The sequence below is a fragment of the Pongo abelii genome, chromosome 1 (assembly GCF_028885655.2).
Source record: "Pongo abelii isolate AG06213 chromosome 1, NHGRI_mPonAbe1-v2.0_pri, whole genome shotgun sequence".
Taxonomy (NCBI): domain Eukaryota; kingdom Metazoa; phylum Chordata; class Mammalia; order Primates; family Hominidae; genus Pongo; species Pongo abelii.
This window is the reverse complement of record NC_071985.2, coordinates 2,193,848-2,218,515: the sequence shown is the minus strand read 5'-3', so window position 1 is coordinate 2,218,515 and position 24,668 is coordinate 2,193,848. Positions and strand designations below refer to the sequence as shown.

General features: G+C 39.4%; 2 protein-coding genes across 4 annotated transcripts in view; both read right to left on the bottom strand.

The window, feature by feature from the left end:
• Nucleotides 1-19,691, bottom strand: part of LOC112129364 (kinesin-like protein KIF28P) — a 71,329-nt gene extending 51,638 nt beyond the window's left edge. Inside the window, 4 exon segments of the mRNA XM_054542740.1 lie at nucleotides 825-1,028; nucleotides 9,848-10,042; nucleotides 19,155-19,281; nucleotides 19,672-19,691. Coding sequence (XP_054398715.1) covers nucleotides 825-1,028; nucleotides 9,848-10,042; nucleotides 19,155-19,281; nucleotides 19,672-19,691 — 546 coding nt within the window.
• Nucleotides 19,692-20,171: 480 nt separating this feature from the next.
• AHCTF1 (AT-hook containing transcription factor 1) overlaps nucleotides 20,172-24,668 on the bottom strand; it is a 90,567-nt gene continuing 86,070 nt past the window's right edge. For 2 of the 3 annotated variants that reach the window (XM_024252744.3, XM_054549899.2), the window contains exons 34-36: nucleotides 23,446-23,579; nucleotides 22,330-22,412; nucleotides 20,172-20,633 (exon numbers count right to left, since the gene is read on the bottom strand). In XM_024252744.3, coding sequence (XP_024108512.2) covers nucleotides 20,441-20,633; nucleotides 22,330-22,412; nucleotides 23,446-23,579 — 410 coding nt within the window. In that variant the 3' untranslated portion in view covers nucleotides 20,172-20,440. The remainder of the gene's footprint in view (nucleotides 20,634-22,329; nucleotides 22,413-23,445; nucleotides 23,580-24,668) is intronic. The other variant, XM_024252746.3, reaches the window with a different exon arrangement.

Sequence of the window (24,668 nt, the reverse complement as noted above, 5' to 3'; positions counted from 1 at the left end):
CAGTCTGGGCAACATAGCAAGACCCCATCTCTACAAAATATAAATATAAAAATCTAAATGAATAAATGTTAGAAAGGTACTGAAATGTTAACAGTAGTTAGGTGATATTATAAATATAAAATTCTCTAACTTGAACACGTTACTATTAACATCAGAAAAATAAGATAAACAATAATGCTCTATTGCGTTTTCATAACACCAGCTTAAACGGTCCTACCATTTTAAGAAAGCAGAACCATGAACTATGTTACAGGCATTTGTTGACATTCTCCTGTCATGTTTTAAAGCTAATTATGTTAATGGATGGTACACTCCATCTTGAAAATGTCACCAACATTCAGTGAATCTAAAATTTGGTCTTGTGTCTCGTGTGCTAGGGCAAGTAAGAGGCTATGCTCTGTGTGAAAAAACAATTTAAAAACGAAGTAATATTCTTCAGAAATAAAAACAAGTTGATTAAGACTAGAATAGAGCCACAACCTAGGCAGAAGAGGGTGGCAAAGGGAGCCATACATATGAGTCGGCTAAGGTTTTGTTTTATAAACCAAATAACAATATCCAATAACAATCCCTTGTTAGTGTTAGCAATTAAGATGTCTGCTTCTAGACTATTACACCAGAGTGAGTTTCCTTGGATTTCCCTCCATATAACCAGAAAAATCCAACATCTTATTTAGCTGCAACATGATTTTGTAATCATATAAACATTTTGGTATGAAAAACAAACATTATCCTAAAATAGAGATGCTGAGAACTTCCATTTGGGGAAGGGGTCCAGAATGAAAAAATACAGTCCCTTAAAGAAAGGATTCGAGAATACGTACCTGGTGTTCTTGATTTCTCCCCTGGTTCTCAATTGCTTGAAAGAGCTCCTCACACACAGTTGGAATAATACCCTTGTTTGCACCAAACCCAATCATGGAATAGCTTTCCCCAGAGCCAGTTTGGCCATAGGCTAGGAGAGTTGCATTACAGCCTTGCCAAGCACTGTCCAGAATTCCCCTGCCAAGGTCGTGGAAGACATCTCTCTGGAAAGATGGCAGGTGGCATGTTCAGCACAGGCCAGTGGCGTGCAGATTTCCTCTTTCCTACTTTCTCAGTCCTCTTAAATCTGAATAAGTATCCTGGCTTTCATAAATCCCACCTCGATTCATACCATATGACCTGCTTGAAATACAACTCAGATGCTGGCTTAGAACAGGTGGAGTAAAACTGAAAGGGATTTGTCAATTTGGAAAACACTAATCATTTACATTCATGGATCACATCGGGTACATCCTGAACTAGCTAATCCCCATTGGTCATGAAATTGTGTAGTTTATATCCTTGCTAAAACATGGGCCGGTCTTTGAAATTAAGCAATTAGACAAAAACGCCAAGGCACAGAAACCATTCAAAGCATTTTCTACTACTTTATTCATTGACTGAAACAATAACATCACAATATAGCCACACTGATTTTAGTCCTCCGCTAATGAGCTCTTATCTTTTTCTACTTTTTCCAGTGGTTCTGGAACACACACACACGCACGCGTGCATCCTCCTTTTTTAAGTTAAAATAGAAATGTTTGTGCCCACAGTTGCTGAAAGGGAGGGGATGTGGTCTGCCTACTTTTATCATCTGGGCTGTGGCCGCAATAGTTATCTTATTTGAGGCTGTTTCAAAGTGTATATTTCTTCCTACTCTCTAATAACAATGGTAAAGCACTAAGCATTAGATATTCCATTTGTTACAATGTATACATTTGTATAATTTATTTCATGTTTCTGAGGAAAATGCACATACCAACATAGTGTGATTTACATGAGGACAATGGACAATAACCAACGTTCATGTAATATTTGAGAAAGGGATAAAAATTATTCCACCAAAAGAGTTAGGGGAGCTGTAGACTTTAAAATGTGAAGTCTCACCAGTGGTTTCCCAGAACACTGTGACCATACTTTTACCAGAAAAATATATTTGTATAACAGTTGTTGACTCTACGTTAGAAGCTATGTGCTAAGCCTAACACATGCCTACCAAGTAAAAGTAACTAGTTTTGCTGTTTTGTTTTCTCAGTGCTATTGGAGATTTGGGAAAATGTTTTGTGTGTGTGCTTAATTTTTATGGATTGAAAACTTTAAACAAGTAATACGGGCTAGGCGTGGTGGCTCATGCCTGTAATCCCAGCACTTTGGGAGGCCGAGGTGGTGGATCACCCGAGGTCAGGTGTTCGAAACCAGCCTGGCCAACATGGTGAAACCCCATCTCTACTAAAAATACAAAAAATTAGCCAGGCGTGGTGGCAGGTGCTTGTAATCTCTGCTACTCGAGAGGTCGAGGCAGGAGAATCGCTTGGACCTGGGAGGCGGAGGTTGCAGTAAGCCGAGATTGCACCACTGCACTCCAGCCTGGGCAACAGAGGGAGACTCTGTCTCAAAAAACAAAACAAACCCCAGGTGTTGGCATGGCCACCCTGCCTCAGAAGCCTCTAGAGGAGAAGCCTCTCTTGCCTCTCCCTAGCTTCTGGTGGCTCCCGGCGGTCCCCAGGGCTCCTCCACTCGCTGCTGCTTCGCTCCACTTTGTGTCCACTGCCACATGGTTCCTTGTGTCTGAGTGTCTAAATTTCCTCCTCTCTATAAGGATTGGACTTAGGGCTCACCCAAATCCAGTATGGCCTCATCTGCCAAGATGCTGTTTGCACATAGGGTCCCATTCTGAAGTTCTAGATGGACGTGAATTTTGGGGGAGTCACTATTCAACCCATTACAGCACCTTTGTAGAGAATCAGTTGATGATATGTATGAGGGTCTGTTTCTGGACACTCTATTCTGTTCCATTGATCCATATGTCTATCTTTAAACCAATACCAGGCCAGGCACACTGGCTCATACCTGTAACCCAGCACTTTGGGAGGCTGAGGCAGACAGATCACCTGAGGTCGGGAGTTCGAGACCAGCCTGGCCAACATGAGGAAACCCTGTCTCTACTAAAAATACAAAAATTAGCCAGGCATGGTGGCACATGCCTGTAATCCCAGCTACTCAGGAGGCTGAGGCAGGAGAATCGCTTGAACCCTGGAGGCTGAAGTTGCAGTGAGCTGAGATCACGCCATTGCACTCCAGCCTGGGCTGCAAGTGGGAAACTCCCTCTCAAAAATAAATAAATAATAAATAAAAAACCAATACCACACTATCTTGATTACTGTAGCTTTGTGGTGGGTTTTACGTTCTCCAACTTCATTCTCTTTCAAAACAATTTTGGCCATTCTGAGTCCTTTTTACAATTCCATGTAAATTATTGAAATAGTGTATCAATTTCTACCAAAAATGCCTGCTGGGATTTTGATTGGGATTGTTTTGAATTTGTTTATCAATTTGACTTCTGAATAATATTGTCTTCTTATTTATTTAAATCTTCCTTTCAGTAATGTTTTATACTGTTCAATGCACGGTTTTTGCACATATTTTGCTAAATTTATCGTTAAAGTATTTCATGTTTTTGATACTATTGTTCATATTTTAAAATTTCATTTTCCAATTGTTCATTGCTATTATAGTTTAGAGAAATACTGTTGCTTTCTGTATATTGACTTTTCTAAACACACTTATTAACTGCAGTAGCTTTTTTGTTTTCTAGAGCACTTAGGATTTTTATTTTTTATTTTATTTTTTGGAGATAAGGTCTCACTGTGTGGCCCAAGCTGGAGTGCAGGTGCCATTCACAGGTGCGATTATAGCCCACTGGAGTCTTGGACTCCTGGCCTCAAGTGATCCTTCTGCCTCAGCAGGATTCATGTCATCTGCAAATAGTTTTACTTCTTTTTCTTTTTCTTTTTTTTTTTTTTTTTTTGAGATGGAGTCTCCCTCTGTCGCCCAGGCTGGAGTGTAGTGACACAATCTCAGCTCACTGCAACCTCTGCCTCCTGGGCTCAAGTGATTCTCTTGCCTCAGCCTACCAAGTAGCTGGGATTACAGGCACCCACCACCAAGCCCCGCTTATTTTTTTTTAATTTTTTTATTTTTTGTAATTTTAGTAGAGACAGGTTTCATCATGTCGGCCAGGCTGGTCTTGAACTCCTGACCTCAGGTGATCCACCTGCCTCTGCCTCCCAAAGTGCTGGGATTACAGGCGTGAGCCATTGTGCCCAGCCTTCTTTTTCTTTTATTTTTTGAGACAAGGTCTCACTCTGTCGTCCAGGCTGGAGTGCAGTGGTGTGATCTCAGATCGCTGCAGCCTCTGCTTCCCCAGGTCAAGTGGTTCTCCTACCTCAGACTCCTAAGTAGCTGGGATTACAGGCGTGCACCACATGCCCGGCTAATTTTTGCGTTTTTTGGTAGAGACAGGGTTTCACCATGTTGGCTAGGCTGGTCTCGAACTCCTGACCTCAAGTGATCCTCCTGCCTTGGCCTCCCAAATTGTTGGGATAACAGGCATGAGCCACCTGCCCAGCCTTCTTTTCAATCGGCATATTTATTTCCTACCAATGGTCTTTGCCCTGGCTGGAACTTGTAGTGAATGTTGTATAGCAGTGATGGGAATAGACACCCTTGGCTTGCCTGCCATCCTATGGAGAACACCTGCTTCACCATCAAACATGATGGAAGCTGCTTTCTGGGCAAGTTCTATTTCTAGGAAACTTCCTCTCATTTCAAGTTTGTTGAGAATTTTATGATTGAGGGTTAAATTTTGTCATTCTTTTTGCAGCCGATCATATTTTTTCTCCTATATTCTATTCTAGATCATGAACTTTAAATGTTAAAACAATTTTACATTCCTAGGATAGGGCTCACTTGATAGTGATTGGGCTTGATTGATAGTGATAGTAATACATTAAGGCCCACCTAATAGATGATTCGATTGTGTTTGCTGAAACTTTGATAATTTTGTGTCTGTGTTCATGAAAGATAATGGTCTATGGTGTTTTTGTAATATCTTTAGCTGCTCTTGTTGGAACACTGGCTTTGTAAAATGAAATGGGAAGCGTTTACTATGATCTGCATTTTTTTTTTTCTTTCTTTGGTAGAATTCACCAGCAAAGATACCTGGGATTGGAGTTTCTTTGTGAGGTTTTTAGTTACAAATTCAATTTATTTAATAGATACAGGACTATTTGAGTCATCTGTTTCTTTGCATGAACTTCAGTAGCTTGTGTCCATTTGTTGTTGAATGTATTGGCATTAAGTTGTCCAAAATATTTTTTATCATTCTTTTTGAAAAAGGGAGATGGGATCTTGCTGTGTTGCCCAGGCTGGTCTCAAGCTCCTGGCCTCAGGCAGTCTCCCGCCTCAGCCTCCCAAAGTGCTGGGATTGCAGTTGTGACCCAGCCGGCCTCCTCATCATTCTTTTAATGTCCCTGGGATGATTTATGCTCTTGGTATTTGGCTTATCAATTTTATGGATGTTGTCAAAGAACCAGCTTTGGGTTTCAGTGTTTTTTCTCTATTGTTTTACTGTTTTTCATTTTGTTAATTATCACTTTTATCTTTTTTCTTCTGCTGCTTGCTTTATGTTTAATTTGATCACTTTTTAAATTCTTAATTGGAAGACTACAATGCCAATTTGAGATGATTATTCTCTAATGTAAGCTTGACTGCTAGAAAACCTCCTCTCAGCTCCATTTAGATGCGTCCCACATATGAAAATATGTGTGTGTATATGTGTGTATGTGTGTATGAGTGTGTGTATGTGTTTGTGTGTATGTGTTTGTGTGTGTATGTTTGTGTGTGTATTTGTGTATATATGCGTATGTATTTGTGTATATGTGTGTGTATGTGTGTGTGAGTGTATATATGTGTATGTGTGTATATGTGTATATATGTATTTGTGTGTATATGTATGTGTGTATTTGTATATATGTGTGTCTGTATGTATTTGTGTGTATACATGTATGTGTATGTGTGTATATGTGTGTGTATGTGTGCATGTATGTGTGTATATGTATTGTGTGTATGTGTATGTGTGTATATGTATATGTGTGTATTTGTGTGTGTATGTGTCTATGTATATGTGTTTATATGTGTGTATATGTGTGTAATATGTGCATATATCTCTGTGTGTGTGTATATTTGTCTGACTGCAATACTCCATGCTTGTTCCACACATTTTGACAAGTGTCTTGAGTTTCCTTTTTTTCTGTCTTTTAAACATTTTTTTGAACTTTTTTAAAATTTTATTTTTTTTTTTGTAATACTGTTTCTCTGGCCTCTTCCTTGTAAGTAGTGTTTTGATTTTCATTCAGTTAAAAAAAATGTTTTCTAACTTCCCTAGTGGTTTTTTTCTTTAACCAATGGATTATTTAGAAGTCTGTTATTTTCCAAATGCTTGTGAATTTCCCAAATATTTTTCTTTCTAATTTAACTCCAGTGTGGTCAGAAAACATACTTCATATGATTTCAATCTTTTTTTTTTGAGACAGGATCTCACTCTTATTGCCCAGGCTGGAGTGCAGTGGTGCAATCACGGCTCACTACAGCCTTGACTTCCTGGGCTCGAGTGATCCTCCCACCTCAGCTTCCAAAGTAGCTGGGGCTACAGGTGCGCACCACCCTGCCCAGCTAATGTTTGTATTTTTAGTAGAGATGGTTTTTCGTCATGTTATCCAGGCTGGTCTCAAACTCCTGGGCTCAGGCGATCTACCTGTCTTGGCCTCCGGAGGTGCTAGGATTATAGGCACACACCACCATGCCCAGCCAATTTCAGTCCTCTTACACTTAAATTTATTCAGACTAGTTTTATGATCCGAAATACTGTCTATCATGATGAATGTTCTGTGTGTACTTAAAAAGAATGTGTGTGCTGTGGTCGGGTAGGAAGTGGTTGACATGTTTTACAATATAATTGTCAATTAGGTTGATATTATTCTGCTCTTCTATAATATTACAGAGTTTTGTTTGTCAATTACTGAGATAGGAGTGTTGAAATCACTAAATACAGTTGTAGATTTGTCTATTTTTCTATTTCTATTTTTGCTTTGTTTACTTGAAACCTCAGTTATTAGGTACATACCCATTCAGGCTGGCTATGTCTCCTTAATGAATTCTTTCCTCATTATTAAATATTTCTTGTTCTGAAGCCTATGCAATGTGATGTAAATGTAGCCTCTGGTTTTTTCTTTTCCTTAGCGTTTGCATGCTCTTTTTTTATATGTAAACCAGGTTTTTTAAAATCCTGTGATACAGAAGCACTTAAACCACCCCCAACCCACACACACATTTTGTAGACAGATATAGTTGGATCCTGCTTTTTCTATCTTATCTGATGATCTTTGCTTTTTAATTGGTCATGTTTAGACTTTATATTTTATATAATAATTGATATAAGTTATTGGCATTAAATCTACTATCTTGCTGTTTGTATTCTACTTATCCCATCTCCTCTGTGTCTAAATCCCAAACATGGCAGGATAAGAGGGGTGAAGAATGTTTTATAATTCCGTTTCCCCACACTTGACTCATTAGTTAGTTATACTTGTTTTATTTATTTATTTCGTATTGATTGCTCTAGGGCACCAGTTCACACAATGCATTCCAGGGTCCGTGAGATCTTTTCAGGGTGTTTGTAAAGTGACACTTCCTTTTGTGATCATACTGATGTTTGCTTTTTCCATTCTCAACCTCTCATGAGCGTAGAGTGGAGTAATGTGTGCAGTGGGGTTTGCCAGAGGCTATATAACGTGATTTTATAGATGGCATACAGGGCAGAGAATCAAGCTCTTTTATGAAGTCAGACATTACAGAGATTTCAAAAAATGGGAAGCAGTGCCATCCTCTTCAGTGTTGGCTTGAGTACTATTTTTTGGCCTGGCATGGTGCTTCCCACTGAAGATCCCAGCACTTTGGGAGGCAGAGGCAGAAGGATCATTTGAGCCTAGGAGTTCGAGACCAGGTTGGGCAACAGAGCAAGAACTCAACTCTAAAGAGAAATAAAAATAGATCGGGTGTGATGGCTCACGCCTGTAATCCCAGCTCTTTTGGGGGCTGAGGCGGGTGGATGACTTTAGGTCAGGAGTTCGAGACCAGCCTGGCCAACATGGTGAAATCCCATCTCTACTAAAATACAAAAATTAGCCAGGTGTGGTGGCACATTCCTGTAATTCCAGCTACTTGGGAGGCTGAGGCAGGAGAATCGCTTGAACCTGGGAGGCAGAAGTTGCAGTGAGCTGAGATTGCGCCACTGCACTCCAGCCTGGGTGACAGAGTGAGACTCCATCTCAAAATAAATAATTAAAAAAAATTACTTTTCATAAAAATATTTTTATATTATGTATGTTTACTAGTAATGGGTTTTTAATGTTTTTATTAACTAATGTTAATAAAACATCACCCTATATTTCTAATAAAATAAACCCTGTGCTCTAGGGTTACAATAGATTTCTTTAAAATATTTTATTTTCAAATATTATATTACTTCCTATATAATGCAAAACCTTAAAACAATATACTTCTGGTAGCTGTCTTATTTTTTTGGTGTTGTCATATTTTATTTCTGTGTTTGTTTTGAATCTCAACAGAATTTATTATTCTTGCTTTGACAATCAATGATCTTTCTGAAAGATTCAAAATTAGAAAAAAAATTTTCTTGGGCACAGTATTCTGGGTTGAGAATTTCTTTTCTTTTTCTTTTTTTTTTTTTGAGATGGAGTCTCATTTTGTCACCCAGGCTAGAGCGCAGTGGTGCGATCTCAGCTCACTGCAACCTCCATCTCCTGGGTTCAAGTGACTCTCCTGCCTCAGCCTCTCTAGTAGCTGGGATGACAGGCATGTGCCACCATGCCCAGCTAGTTTTGTTTTGTATTTTTAGGAGAGATGGGGTTTCACCATGTTGGCCAGGCTGGTCTTGAACTCCTGACTTCAAACGATCTACCTGCCTTGGCCTCTCAAAGTGCTGGGATTACAGGCATGAACCACTGCTCCTGCCCAAGGTTGAGAGTTGCTTTTGGCTCTTAAGTCTCTCCATTGTGTTCTAGCTCTCATAGTTCTGACAATATATCTGCTGTCATTCTTGTTGTTCCTCCATCTTTTCTCACTTGTTTTTAAGATTTTATCACTGGATTAGAGCAATTTAATTAAAATGAGACTTACTGTGATTTTCCTTATTCTACTTAGGACTTATTGCTCTTCTTAGACCTGTGGGTTTATAGTTTCCATCAAATTTGGGAAATTTTCGGCCATCATTTCAAGTATTTTTTGCACACACCCCCCTCCCATTCTTTGTGTGACTCCAATTACATGTAGAGTAAGATTGTCCCACATGTCACTGAGGTGTTCATTTCCTCCCCATAACTTTTTCTGACTGTTTCTCCTTGTCTGCCAAAACTCAGCCTAAACATCATACCCTTTATTAAACCATTCACCAAATATCCTGTCTAGATCAAATGACCACCTCACCTTTGTACCCCACTGTATCCCATACATCTTATCACAGAACCTGTAACATCTGAGTGCACTTTTTTGCCTCTCTCCCCAAACCAAATTGTGAGCAACTTTAAGGCAGAACAGTGCATGGCACATGATAAATGCTCATTAAAACAGAAGTTCTCAGATGCGAAGTGCCTCATACAATTTGCTTATTTTGCTTACCTCAAAGAAGTAAAATATAATTGACTTGACTGTCATACCTTTTTCAAAGTATGTCAGTACATTGGCAAATGAACTGATTTGAGTATCTAAAAATTACTTGGGCAATAGCTGTATTTTTGGACCTCATGTTCAGCATAGAAAAGGAGTAAATTTAAAGTCAAATTCTCATATGGAAGCATATATTTATGCTGCATAAAATTACTGTACTTTCACACTGCGAACACATCATCAAAAACAAAACAACAGAAACCTGGCATTGAAGCTGTGTTTTAAAGCAACTTACCTGGCCTGCAAATTTACGACTAGGATCAGCTGAAATAAGGACACCATCCTTATCCCTTTGAAATCCATCATGAGACCAATATGCCAGGTCAAAAGTAAATGTCTTCACAGGCTCTGGATTCTTAGGGTCCTGTGTAGTGGTGGTGATTCTGGAATGCATGGAAATCACACATTTGCTCCCAGGATTCTTCTCTCTCTACAGTCAAATTACAAATTCAGAGTCAATCATTCCAGTTTCTCTTTGTTATCCAAGTCCCTTGTTTTTCAAGTCTTCATACCTAGTAAGAAGTTAAGCCAAAACTTACCCTTCCCTCAGTTTGTTCTCTAATTGTGTTACTTTTAGCAGCTATTATGACAAGCAGTTGTTCCTGTACTCCCTCGGAATTTTTGAAAGGCTTGTCTCTAGTCATATTAACTTTCTGAGAAGAGCTGGCTCTCTAACACCCAACTATACTAATAAAATAACTATAGTAGTGGAGAGACTGACTTCCTGCATAACTGGTGAACTCCCCAGTAAAACTAGTGAAAAATTCTCCATTAAAAAATGAAAATGAAAAAAAAAAACACCTTTCAAAGCCTCTAGAAATGGTCCTAAGGACAAACAGCACATGAAGAAACATCTACTCATGGCTGGGCACGGTGGCTCACACCTGTAATCCCAGCACTTTGGGAGGCTGAGGCAGGCAGATGACTTGAGGTCAGGAGTTCGAGACCAGCCTGGCCAACATGGTGAAACCCCGTTTCTACTAAAAAATACACAAATTATCCGGGTTTGGTGGCATGTATCTCTAATCCCAGCTACTCAGGAGGCTACGGCATAAGAGTCGCTTGAACTTGGGAGGTGGAGGCTGTAGTGAGCTAAGATTGCACCACAGTACTCCAGCCTGGGCGACAGAGTGAGACTGTCTCAAGAAAAGAAAAAAGCATCTATTCAAGAAAATGTACGAAAATTTGGTAAGAAAAGGGTTTGTGGTATTTGAAGCAAGATCATTCCTTTCCTTTCCCTGCCAGCTCAGGAAGGTGGAGATCCCACTCTGGACACCTAGAGCCAGTAACACAGGGTTCTGTCTCTGCTCCAGATCCCAGCTGGAGGACTTTCTCCCAGAAAGATCGAGATATTAGCATTTCTCATTCTGCCTCTCTCTACCTGTTAGTGAGGCCACGTGTCAGGTTAATTGGGGGTCTCCCTTTCACACCCAGCTCCCACTCGAGGAATAGAGGCTCTATTTTGGTTGCAGCATGCTGAGCTTACTGGAGTACTGACCACTTTTGCCCTGGGTCCTGAGATGGTTCAACACCAAGAGAGACAAGCTGAGAGGACCTTAGGCTAGAACCCCACCTCCACTGAGTACTCAGCTCCTAGAGCAGGTGTGTCATCTGAAGAGCAGTTGACTATTGTTCACACATCCAATTCCAGAGCTCTGGGTTAGAGATTTTGCCTGGGGGGATAATAATTAGGCCATACAACCCATGGTGCCTAACATCTCTTCCTAAAGGAACTGACTTCATTTGTAACAGATTGGGGAAGTTCAAGCCTAAGGATGCCCTCGAGAATGGTGGAGGTTGTGATGAAAGACAACTGAGAAAAGAGTCAAATACAAGTAAAAGTGTATGCCCTCTAATTTTCAGGGATGAACTGGAGAATAAGATAGTTGGAAGGTCAAAAATATCAAACACTGGTTTTAGAAACGATTCCCTTCAAAGGAAGCAGAATTTGATCGGATTCATTTGTAAGGCAATTTATACCCCAGGACATTATTGAAAACAATAATCAGCCAGTAAATCGTGAAGTTTAACAGCTGGGCATGGGTAAGCAAAGACAGGAAGGAAGCCCTACCAAATCCATTGTTCTCCCAGCATGACTGGGGCAGACCCAAAACTATGCTTCCCTAAGGAACAACAGTGGGGGCTGGGGGACATAATAGACTTCGCTAAAATAATTCAGCCAGTCACTAAACAAACTGGCAAATGAAAGTAACAAGCCACAGAGGAGATGCAGAGCTAGTAGCCAGAGCTGCTACAATATATCTACAATGTCCAGTTTCTAAGAAAAAATTAGGAGGCATGCAAAGTAACAGGAAAGTATGATCCATACACTCGGGAAGTAACAGGCAACAAAAACAGAGTAAGCAGATGCAGGATTTATCAGAAAAAGACTCTTAAAGTAGTCATTATAAACATATTCATGGAATGAAAGAAAACTATGATTAAAGAAAGGATTATAAAGGAATACTTTGAACAAATGAATACCAACAAATTAGATAACTTAGATGAAATAAATTCCTACAAAGGCAGAAATAACAGAAATTGACTCAAGAAAAAAATCTAAATAGACCTAGAACAAGGGAAGACATAGAAGTAGAAATGCTGGCCGGGCACGATGGCTCACGCCTGTAACCCCAGCACTGTGGGAGGCTGAGGCGGGTGGATCATGAGGTCAGGAGATCGAGACCATCCTGGCTAACATGGTGAAACCCCATCTCTACTAAAAATAGAAAAAATTAGCCAGGCATAGTGGCAGGTGCCTGTAGTCCCAGTTACTCGGGAGGCTGAGGCAGGACAATGGCATGAACCCAGGAGGCAGAGATTGCAGTGAGCTGAGATTGCACCACTGCACTCCAGCCTGGGCGATAGAGTGAAACTCTGTCTCAGAAAAACAAAAAACAAAAAACTACATGCCGGGCATGGTGGCTCCCGCGTGTAATCCCAGCACTTTGGGAGGCTGAGGAAGGCATATCATGATGTCAGGAGTTCGAGACCAGCCTGACCAACATGGTGAAACCGTGTCTCCACTAAAAATACAAAAATTAGCCGGGCGTGATGGTGGGCGCCTATAATCCCGGCTACTCAAGAAGCTGAGGCACGAGAATCGCTTGAACCCAGGAGGTGGAGGTTGCAGTGAGCTGACATTGCGCCACTGCACTCCAGCCCAGCTGACAGAGTGAGACTGTGTCTCAAAAAGAAAAAACAAAATTACAAACCATTATCTCTTATGACTATGCATGCGAAAATCCTCAACAAAATACTATGAAACTAAATCCAGCAACGTATAAAAAGAATTGCATCCCATGACCAAATGGAATTTATCCTAGGGCTTCAAAGTTGGTTCAACAATGGAAATTATTGTATTAATCGTATTTTAAAATTTTCTCTGTATATATGAAAAAATATATACATATGTATAGAAGCTTTGAGACATTTACTTCCCCACATTACCAATCATGATTATGTCATAATTATGAGTAGCTAAGTCTTATATCTCCTCAGGAAAACATAGCACTATTCACTATGGCATCCTGTGGAGATCTATACTTTATGACGGTTTGACCTTCTGCAGCTCACCAGGGCTATCAGATTCCTAGAGATAGCAAACAATTTGGCTTTCATGTGCAAAGAACCAATCAAAGCCCATATCCCCACTACCTCCTCTATCTAACTCCTATACACCAATCAAAGCCCGTATCCCCAACTACCTCCTCTATCTAACTCCTATACACCAATCAAAGCCCGTATCCCCAACTACCTCCTCTATCTAACTCCTATACACCAAGCCAGTACTTTCCCTGCTCTAAATCACCCCCAAGGCCAGGTACTAAACAACTAAAGAGCACTCTTAAAGGTCAGAGCCCACCAAAATTATTCATACTATCCAATTCTAAACTCGTCAAACTTGCCTCCTCTGCCTTGCCCATTCCTTCCTGCAGGAAATACGGCAAAGGCTCTAAGTCCTGCTCTCTCCTTTCTTTTGCCTGTTCTTTGTACTTGCCCATGTGGCTCTGCATGGTGTGGCATGCCCCCCTTTAACTGTAAGGCAGTTAGTTAGAGTTAATTTTGTGGGTACCCACAAAAATAAAAAATAAAAATATAAGGCCGGGTGCAGTGGCTCACGCCTGTAATCCCAGCACTTTGGGAGGCCAAGGTGGGTGGACCACCTGAGGTCAGCGGTTCGAGACCAGCCTGGCCAACATGGTGAAACCCTGTCTCTATTAAAAATACAAACAAAAAAATTAGCCGGGTGTGGTGCAGGGCGCCTGTAATCCCAGCTACTTGGGAGGCTGAGGCAGGAGAATTGCTTGAACCTGGGAGGTGGAGGTTGCAGTGAGCTGAGATTGTGCCACAGCACTCTAGCCTGGGGAACAAGAGTGAAAAACCGTCTCAAAAATAAATAAATAATAATAAAATAGGAATACATTTAATGAAAGTAGTACAAACCATACTCTGAAACCTATAAGACTTTTTTTTTTTTTTTTTTTTTTTTTTTGTGAGACAGTCTCGCCCTGTTGCCCAGGCTGGGAGTGCAGTGGTGTGATCTCAGCTCACTGCAAGCTCCGCCTCCTGGGTTCACACCATTCTCCTGCCTCAGCCTCCTGAGCAGTTGGGACTACAGGCACCCGCCACCACGCCTGGCTAATTTTTTGTATTTTTAGTAGAGATGGAGTTTCACTGTGTTAGCCAGGATGGTCTTGATCTCCTGACCTCGTGATCTGCCCGCCTCAGCCTCCCAAATTGCTGGGATTACAGGCATGAGCCACCGCACCCAGCCCGCTATATGACTTTGTTGAAAGAAACTAAGAAACCAAAGACTGAAAAAACATCCTATGTTCGTGGATCAGAAGACTTAAGGTCATTTGGAAGGCAGTATTCACCAAACTAACATATAGATCCAGTGCAATCCTTGGGAGAACCCATCTGACTTCTTTGTAGAAAATGCTGAGCTAATTTTTTTTTTTTTTTTTTCCCTTACTCTGTCACCCAGGCTGGAGTGCAGTCGCACAGTCTCAGCTCACTGCAACCTCTGCCTCCCGGGTTCAGGCAATTCTCCTGCCCCAGACTCCTGAATAGCTGGGATTACAGGCGCCACCCCACCGCCCCACCCGTGCCTGGCTAATTTTTGTATTTTTCTTAGAGACAGGGTTTCACCATGTTGATCAGGTTGGTCTCGAACTCGTGACCTCAGGTGATCCACCCGTCTCGGCCTCCCAAAATGTTGGGATTACAGGCGTAAGCCACCATGCCTGGCCATGATAAGCTGCTTCTAAAATTCATATGGATTGCAAAGGACCCATAGTATCTAAAACAATCTTGAAAATGAAGAAAAAAGTAGAATTCACACTTCCTGATTTCACAACTTAATACAAACCAACAGTAATGAAGGCAGTGTGGTACTGACAAGGACAGACATACAAATTAATAAAATTGAGTCCAAAAATAAACCCTGACATCTATGGTCAGCTGATTTTCAACAAGTCTGCTAGAACCATCCAATGGGGAAAAGAAGAGCCTTTTTAAGAAATGATACTGGGAGAACTGGATAGCTATGTGAGAAAGAATGAAATTGGCTGGATGCAGTGGCTCATGCCTGTAATCTCAACTCTTTGGGAGCCTGAGGCTCCTTGAGGCTAGGAGTTTGAGACCAGCCTGGCAACATAGTGAGACCCTATCTCTATTAAAAAAAAAAAAGTTGGGCATAGTGGCACATACCTATAGCCCTGGCTATTTTGGAGGCTGAAGTACGGGGAGTGCCTGAGCCTGGGAGTTTGAGGTTACAGTGAGCTTTGATCATACCACTGCCCTCCAGCCTGGGTGACAGAGTAAGACTCTGTCTCTTAAAAAAAAAAAAAATTGAACTCTTACTATATACAAAATTATCTCTAATTAAAAGCCTAAATGTAAGAGCTAAAACTATAAAAGCCTTAGAAGAACAGGAGTAAATCTTCATGGCCTTGGATTGGACAACGGATTCTTAGATATGACATCTAAAGCAAAGCAATAAAATTGCCAACATTTAAAATGTTTCTGCTTCAAAGAACACCGAGAATGTGAAAAATACAATCCACAGAATGGGTGGAAAATTTGCAAATCATGTATCTGATAAGGATTCATATTCATAATCTATAAAGATCAGCTCAATAATAAAGACGATCCAGTTTAAAAAATGAGCAAAGGATCTGAATTGATACTTCTCCAGGAAGATACACAAATAAATACCCCTAAAAAGATGCTTGATATCATTAGTCACTAGAGAAATGTAAATCACAGCCACGACATGCCACTTCACATCAGCTAGGATGACTATAATTGGAAAGTCAGATAACAATTGTTGGCAAGGATGTGAACAATTTGGAGCCCTTATGTACCGCTGTTGGGAATATATGTTGGCACAGCTGCTTTGGAAGACAATCTGGGAATATCTCAAATGATGAAACATAGTTACCGTATGGTTCAGCAATTCAATGCTTAGGTATATAACCAAGAGAAATGAAAACATGCCCACACAAAAACTTGTACACAAATGTGTGTAGCAGTCATTAATAATAGGCAAAATGCAGAACCAACTGCAGTGTCCTTCCACTGATGAACAAAACTTGTGTATCCACAAAATAGAATTCTGAATATTCACCAGCCATAGAGAATGGCGTTTTAATATATGTTGCAACATGGGTGGACCTTGAAAACACGCTGTGTGAAAGAAGCCAGTCACAAAAGACTATATATGATTCCACTCATAGGAAACTCACCCAGGAAGGGAAATCTGCAGGGCACATTAGTGGTTGCTTAGGGATGGGAAATAGGGTAACTAAAAGGTGCAGAAATTCTTAGGTGATGAAATGTTCTGAAATTGACGTGGTGATTGTTGCACATATTTAAAACCATTGAATTGTATACTTTGAATTGTATTATCTCAAAGTTGTTTAAAAGAGATTATGGTGAAAAACATAGCAGCTAAAATAGTTGTCAGGCACTGTGCTCTGCGGTAGACATATTTCCTCTTACAATAGCAATCTTGTGAAGTGTCAAGAGCCCATTTTACAGATAAACTGAGGTCCAGAGAATATACTGTCTGAGAATATATTGCTTTATTTTTATTTTTGAGTGAGTCTCACTCTGTCGCCCAGACTGGAGTGCAGTGGCGTCATCTTGGTTCACTGCAGCCTCCGCCTCCCGGATTAAAGCAATTCTCGTGTCTCAGCCTCCCAAGTAGCTGGGCCTACAAGCGTGTGTGACCATACCTGGCTAATTTTTGTATTTTTAGTAGAGACGGGGTTTCACCATGTTGGCCAGGCTGGTCTTGAACTCAGCCTCCCAAAGTGCTGGGATTACAGGTGTGAGCCAGTGTACCCAGAAATATATTGCTTCTTATAATGAAAGTGCCATAAAGTAGGTTCTCTGATCTCACAATGAACATAAGCACTAGATATGGAGTTAGAAAATTAGGCAGTGTCCAGGTCACCTAGGCCCTGTAAACTGCAAAATTTTATTTTTAATAAACTGAAAGGTTTTGAGCAGAGAGCTCCATGGTACTAGTATTTTTCTCTTGCTGCTAGGTAAAGAATGGATCAGGGGTGGCAAGTTCACATAGGAGGGTACTGCAGGTGTCTAGGCAGGATAATCTGTAACTGTCTACAGTAGTCCCCCCTTGTCTGCAGTTTCACTTTCTGTGGTTTGTACCAGCAGTCAACCAGAATATGAAAATATGAAATGGAAAGTTCCAGAAATAAACTTGTTTTAAATCGTGCCACCAGTCTGAGAAGTGTGTGAAAATCTCATGCCATCCCACTGTCCTGCCTGGACGTGAATCATCCTTGTCTAGCATATCCATGTAGATACAGCCGCTACTAACCATCTTGGTTACCAGATGAGCGTGGTGGCACTGCAGTGCCTGTGCCCTTATGTTACTTAATCACGGCCCCGAAGTACAAGAGTCTGTGACTCATTTGTACACTATCATAGGTATGTATGTACAGGAAAAAATGTCGTGTATATATAGGGTTAGGTTCTACCTGTGGTTTCAGGAATTCACTGGGGGCCTTAGAACATAGCCCCTGTGGGTACAGAGCAAGCACTCACTGTACCTTCAAGCTATCTCCCGAATCCATCCTTTTTACTCCTTGCTTAGACTATTCTAGTCTGGCAACTTTGGTGGTGAACTTGAATAAAATGCAATCTTTTTGTAAAGGGAACCTAAAGGTTCTGTAAATACATGACTGTTTTAGTGCCTAATCCTACAAATCCTTATTTGCAGTTACTCATCCTGGCAATATTAGAGGCCAGTGAAAACGACCGCAGGAATAACCATTTGCATTGTTGTTGAAGGTCTGGTTGGGCCAAAGTAGTTAATATACTGGTCACAAATTCATTCTTTGGCATTTTTTGATCAGTTGCCTTAGAAGCCATGCTACTTTAGAAGCCTTAAATAGTAGCTACACTTAAAGTTATCTAGTTATACATGTAACTGCAGTTACATAATTACATAGCTGTGCCCAGCTGTTGAAATACTTTCCACAATATAGATGAATACAGAGGCACAGGACAGACAGAACTGATACCAACTGAAGATGTACAAAGTAATATTGATAATGGTAAAAGCAGCAAGTTGTAGAAGTTGAGGGTGGGGGGAGAAGACCTCATATCAGGTCAATCCATTGTAGCCCATTCAGGACCAGGTGTTTGCATGTTGTTCTGTCAAGCAAGTCTTGATCGATATTTTACAAAGCCTTCAAGATCTATCCAGGCAGAATTAACTATACCTGATCTGAGTATATTGTTTACCTTACTACTATGATAGTATCTTTCCGAGTATATTGTTTACCTTACTACTATACTAAGTATCTGAGTATATTGTTTACCTTACTACTGATAGTATCTTTCCGAGTATATTATGTTACTACTATGATACTAAGTATCTTTCTGAGTATATTGTTTACCTTACTACTATGATACTAAGTATCTTTCTGAGTATATTGTTTACCTTACTACTATGATACTAAGCACCTTAGTTTAACCAATGCTTTGATCATCAGATACATGGTTGCTACAAGGTCCAAGAATATCATTCATGCGCTATCCTAAAATGTTGTAGCAACACATTTTAATGAGCAGTGTTTTTATTCAAGCTATATAAAGACATTTATACATAAGTTCATACATTCATTTAAAATATATATAAAGTTCATTTAGAACAGGCAATTTGTTTGCTTATGATCTACATTCACAGAGGGGGAAAAAAGTACATTTATTAAAAACAGGTACCACACGTCTATATTCACCAAATTGCGTTGGTTTAAAAAAGTATTAACTTGACATACATTGCATCCATGTTTATTGTGCTACTTGCGCAAAGGAATAAAATTGTTTACTGAATTATGTTTAGCTCTTTAAATTATTCATTTAACAAGTTCATTTAAATAAGTTCAATATTCCATAAATGACAAGCAGCTTAAATACAAGTTTGATAACTATCATTAAAAAAGTAATAAAATCAAAGTCAGTGAAATTTTCAACAAGGCAGCGTAACATCCATCACTAACCTGACTAAAAGGCCGCACTCGCACTGCTACTTTCACACTGTCAACACCTGGCGTAGGCATTTTCACCAATTTCTCATTATCCGTATTATTTGGTAGAAAAATAAATGCAGAAAGCACACTGCGTATGCTTTACATTAAAACATTAAAAGCTTAGCCCAAAAAAGCAGTTCGTTTCTAGATGATCAATTATTAAGTCCATTCATTACACACTATCAATTACCTGTTATAAATTATTTGACAACACTTATTTATTGATGAGTGTTAGAGCCTACATCAAGTACCATTGCTTAATTGCACACAGTTGTACTGTGGAGAACAGGGCGTGTGTTGTTTTTCTCCTTTCTACATCTACTCACTCTCTCCCAACCTCAATAATCTGTGCCTGAGGTCCTGTGAGAATTTGCCAGTTTTAAAACCTGAATATTAAAGGATTTCTGTGGTTCAGTAGCAAGCTCCTTCACAGCAATATTATAAAAATTTGTTCAGACATCTCATCCTATCAATATTAGGCACATACAAGATGTACTCAATATCCATAAACAGATTTATTTTACATTTCCCTTTGTCAAACCCTTTGATAAGGTTGCAAGTGAGCAGTGAACCGGTCAATCTAACCTGGATTAGTCTTTGACTAATTAAGACTTTAAAGAGCCTTTAAGCTTGCTGAATAAAAGAGAGATGCCAACATTATAGTTAACCAATACTTGGATTATTCATTTGAGGTAGATTACACAAAATTTGTGAAACTACAAAGATGGCAAAATTACATGCCCATAATTCAATTTTAACATAGTAACAGCCAAAAACAAAAAAATACATTTTATGATTAGAAATCTGAATCACAGAATCAAAGTGCATAAATTATAAAATAGTAACTGTAAAAAGAAATATCAATACTTCAATCATCCCCATTTTAAGACTGGTCTAGTATTTTAATAATAGAGAAAATGAGACCAATGAGCATATAAAACTATTTAAACAGATATCCCCTCCCTTTCAAAAATCCAAGACACAAACGACTGTGAAGTATACATTTTATTTAACATTCCATTAATAAGCCATATTTACATATATATAAATGTATGAAGTCTTAATATAAAATAGAAAAATTGCCTGGACTGAAACAATCACTCCATATGGAGTTACTTTACTTATTGAAGACCTTCTGTTTACATAAAAATTTACAATAATTTATATAAATTATTTTCTTCCAAACTAGATATTTAATAATCCACACTATTCTGATGACTTTACAAATAGGTATACATTAAAAACGTCCCAAGAAATTACAGCATTTTTCTGCGTAAAATTTGCTTTGGATAGGAAGACAGTTTCTTTCTGTTCCTTCCAAGACCTGTTCCCGTCACTTCTGTAGTTTTTCTTGGTTTGCTCTTGACTCCGTCAACTGGGCTAGCCAAGGGGGAAATCAGCCGAATTTCTACGGGAGGAGGTGACCAAGCACTTTCTTTTTCTGTGTTTCTGAAAAAAAAGATATGATCAAGTAAGAATAAACACATTATGCTATAAAATAAAATTGGCTTCCCAACATGTTGAGAAAAACCTTTGGGACTGCTTAGTGCTTTCATTTTATAAAAGATGTAATGGTTTCAAGAGAACTGAAGTGAAGCTTTAAGTCATATAAGCTAATCAGAAGCAGAGTTAAGGTTTCTTTTCATTTTCGATCAGAATATTTACAAACAATTATTCAATTACTGAATTTTCCTCTAAATGTTTCAAATGTATGAAAAAATCCTGCTGGATTACAAGGATGGGCCGAGCACCAGTTGTCAGCCCAGGTGATAAGAGCCCCGCAGGCCCATGTGGCATGTCAGAAATGTCAATGATCAAACACAGCAATGAGCAAAGACGCACAGAATTTCACAGACATGAGTTTCTCACATAGATATGCCAGTTTATATGTAAACAAACAGTGATATTAGCCATAGTGTCATTAAATCCGTTTTTAAATAAAACGCATCGACTTGTGCTTTTATTAAATTCAACCATGCCTACTAAGCACAGCATTAACAAGATACTGTGTAACAAATATATCTGAAACGGAGTAATTTCCCCATGGATGCAGTTTTATTGCTTTTTGTAAAATAATTGCAGGATTTTAAAGTGTATAATTGTTTTTTACTAATAGTTACCTAACTTTCCTGACAAAGAGGTAAACCTTTACATCCCACTTCCCTTCCCTACTTTTTCTGCAAAAACCAGAAAGATCCATTGGGAACTAAACTGCCCCCACCCTACCATCCTTCTTTTATTATTTTATTTTTATTTATTTTTTTGAGACAGAGTCTCGCTCGGTCTGTCACCCAGGCTGGAGTGCAGTGGCGTGATCTCGGCTCACTGAAACCTCCACCTCCTGGGTTCAAGTGATTCTCCTGCCTCAGCCTCCGGAGTAGCTGGAATTACAGGCATCCACCACCACGCCCAGCTAATTTTTTTTTTTTTTTCAGTAGAGACGGAGTTTCACCATCTTGGCCAGGCTGGTCTTGAACTCCTGACTCGTGATCCACCTGCCTCAGCCTCCCAAAGTGCTGGGATTACAGGCGTGAGCCACCACGCCCAACCTCCCATGCTCCTTTTAAAAGGACTGGGCTTTCATGCTATTAATATATAAAGAAATCCACCTTCAGCAGTGAAATCTAACAATGCCAGGGAGCCAGTGCTTGTAAATGCCCCTGAGAATCTTTTCTGGTGAGCTTAATTTCCTTTTTGTAAAATTAAGGGTCTTCTCAAATCTAATTTTGAGAAACAAATGGATAAAAATTACAGAACAAGGCTGGGCGCAGTGGCTCACACCTGTAATCCAAGCACTATGGGAGGCAAAGGCAGGCGGATCACTTGAGACCAGCCTAGCCAACATGATAAAATGCTGTCTCTACTAAAAATACAAAAATTAGCCAGGTGTGGTGGTGGGCGCCTGTAGTCCCAGCTACTCGAGAGGCTGAGGCATGAGAATCACCTGAACCTGGGAGGCAGAGGTTGCAGTGAGCCGAAATCACACCACTGCACTCCAGCCTTGGCGACAGACCGAGACTCTGTCTCAAAAAAATAAATAAATAAAAATAAAATAAAATAATAAAAGGAGGATAGTAGGGTGGGGACAGAGTGAGACTGAATCAATCAATCAATCAATCAATCAATCAAGAACAGAAAGTCATACTTGCTTGCTTGTTTTGTTTTTGACGTCCTGATTCGTTTCACTTTTGGCTTTCCCACAGTTTCTACTGATTGTGCATCATCTTTCTATGGGTTAAACATTTTAAAAAGTTAAGTATTAAACACGAATCTAATTTTAAAACTTCTATCCTGAGACAAGGAATACTATAGCCAAACACTGCTGATGAATTCGAACTCGCCAAATGCAAAATTGACTCCCTTTCTCATACTTTTTAGTAGAAACCTTAGTTATGTAGGCCTGTTCTTTATTCTTCATTCCTACAATTCAACTAATCTCCAAGTTATGATCAGTTTTATTTTTGAATGTTTCCACTGTCCACTGCCCTTCTGTACCCACTCCCTTTGTCCATATCCAGGCTCTCATTTCCTAAGAAGTAGACAACCAGAGACTATTGTTTCCTACCCATATTTCATCTTTCATAGAAACTACCTGTAATACACACATGGCTATTGACAATGAACACTCCTTATCTGCCTGCCATTGCCATGCTCTGAGCCTTTGCATCTGCCATTTACTCTGTCGGGAGGAATGCCTGTCTCCTCTAACCTCAGTCTATAAAGTAAAGTATTTGAAATAATTGTTTTCAACTCTTCAATGAAACTGTGTATGTCAGTTGAACCGTAGGTGCCTGACAGACAAGGAATTTGCCTGAATTATTCTCGTGTAATTTGCCCTTGCAGAGTAGCAGACTCATGGCAGATAATTCAATAAATGCTTATGAATTAACATTTATAAACATAAGGGACTCGCACTCAATCCCTCAACTATTTCTTTAAAAAACACCCAGGTAATTCTGATGGACACTAGAATTTAAAAACCCTTCCACAAACAGGTAATTTAAACTGAATTGCCAGTAAAATATCATCAGTAACATACCACAGCTGTGTCTTAAAGGTAGGGAGGGTCTCCAAAGGGGTAGATAAGACCATTTTTGGCTTTTAGTATACATGACTGTTATCTTTAAGACATTTATTTAAATAATAAAATTTAAAATCATTAAAATTTAAATAAAATTAAAACAATTTTATTAAAACATTTGTTAAAAAAAATAAAAAGTATGTTTTAACAAACATACAAATAAAATCATGCATTTCTTACCAGTTCATCTTCAAGCTTGTTCTTATTGGATGTGTTTTTTTGTCTGCTCCTTAAAGCAGGAGGTGAGATGACAAACTGAGAAGATAAATCCGAAACTAATTCTTTCAGCTGTGCAGGAACCTCTATTTTTTTAGCTAAAAAAAGTTGAAAAAACTGTATCTGTATCTTTATATATGTGTGCATATATATAAACACAATAAAAACCTGGAACAAATTATGTATTTTAGAAAGATGCAAACGTCCCCAAACCTGGAAACCATTAGTATTGTAACCTAATTATCCATGTTGGCAGAGAAAAGACAGGAAAAATCCCAACATCATTTGGGTAAGCCAAATGTGTAGGACTATTGAATGCTTCAAACTAAAAAGTGCTACAATATAAAGACAGGCCATAAAAGCAGGTACAGAACTGTTTAGTCTATTTCTTTTAATGCTTACTGCTCCTCAAGCATTCTGGGGAGGGAAAGCATTAATCCTATATGTAACCTTGAGCTAGTCTGTGCCATAACTACTGCTATTCCAGAGACGTTATTTACAAAGTAGGTTTTTTATTTTCAAAAAAGAGAAACTCTTTCTAGCCACCTCATTTTGAACTACTTCTTCCAGCTAAAGGAACAGAAAAGTTCATCTCCACAAAAGGAGAAATTGCTAGGTGCAGTGGCTCACAACTGTAATTCCAGCACTTTGGGAGGCTGAGGCAGGAGGACGGCTTAAGGCCAGGAGTTCAAGACCAGCCTGATCAACAAAGTGAGAGCCCTGTCTCTACAAAAAATTTTAAAAAGATTAGCTGATGTGGTGGTGCACGCCTGTGGTGTCAGCTACTTGGGAGGCTGAGGCAGGAGGATCACCTGAGCCTGGGAAGCTGAGGCTACAGTGAGCCATGATTATGCCACTGCACTCCAGCCTGTGTAACAGAGTGAAAAGCTAACAGGAAGATGTTCCATAGAAAAATAAAAATGGTTTAAACAACAACTGGTTTAAAATAAGGAATAAAAACATTTATCACACATACTTTTTTTTTTTTTTAAAACTACAGGGCCCCCATATTAAAAGCAATTATCAATATAATTACAGAGGAGCACAGTTCAGTTTAACCAGTCTGCCGGAGTAAATCCCAGCTTCTGGACTTACTGTGAGACCAGAATCAAGTAACTTAAAGCTGTCTGTGCATCAGTTTCTATAAAATAGGGTTAATAATAGCATCTATCTCAAAGTTGTTGAGG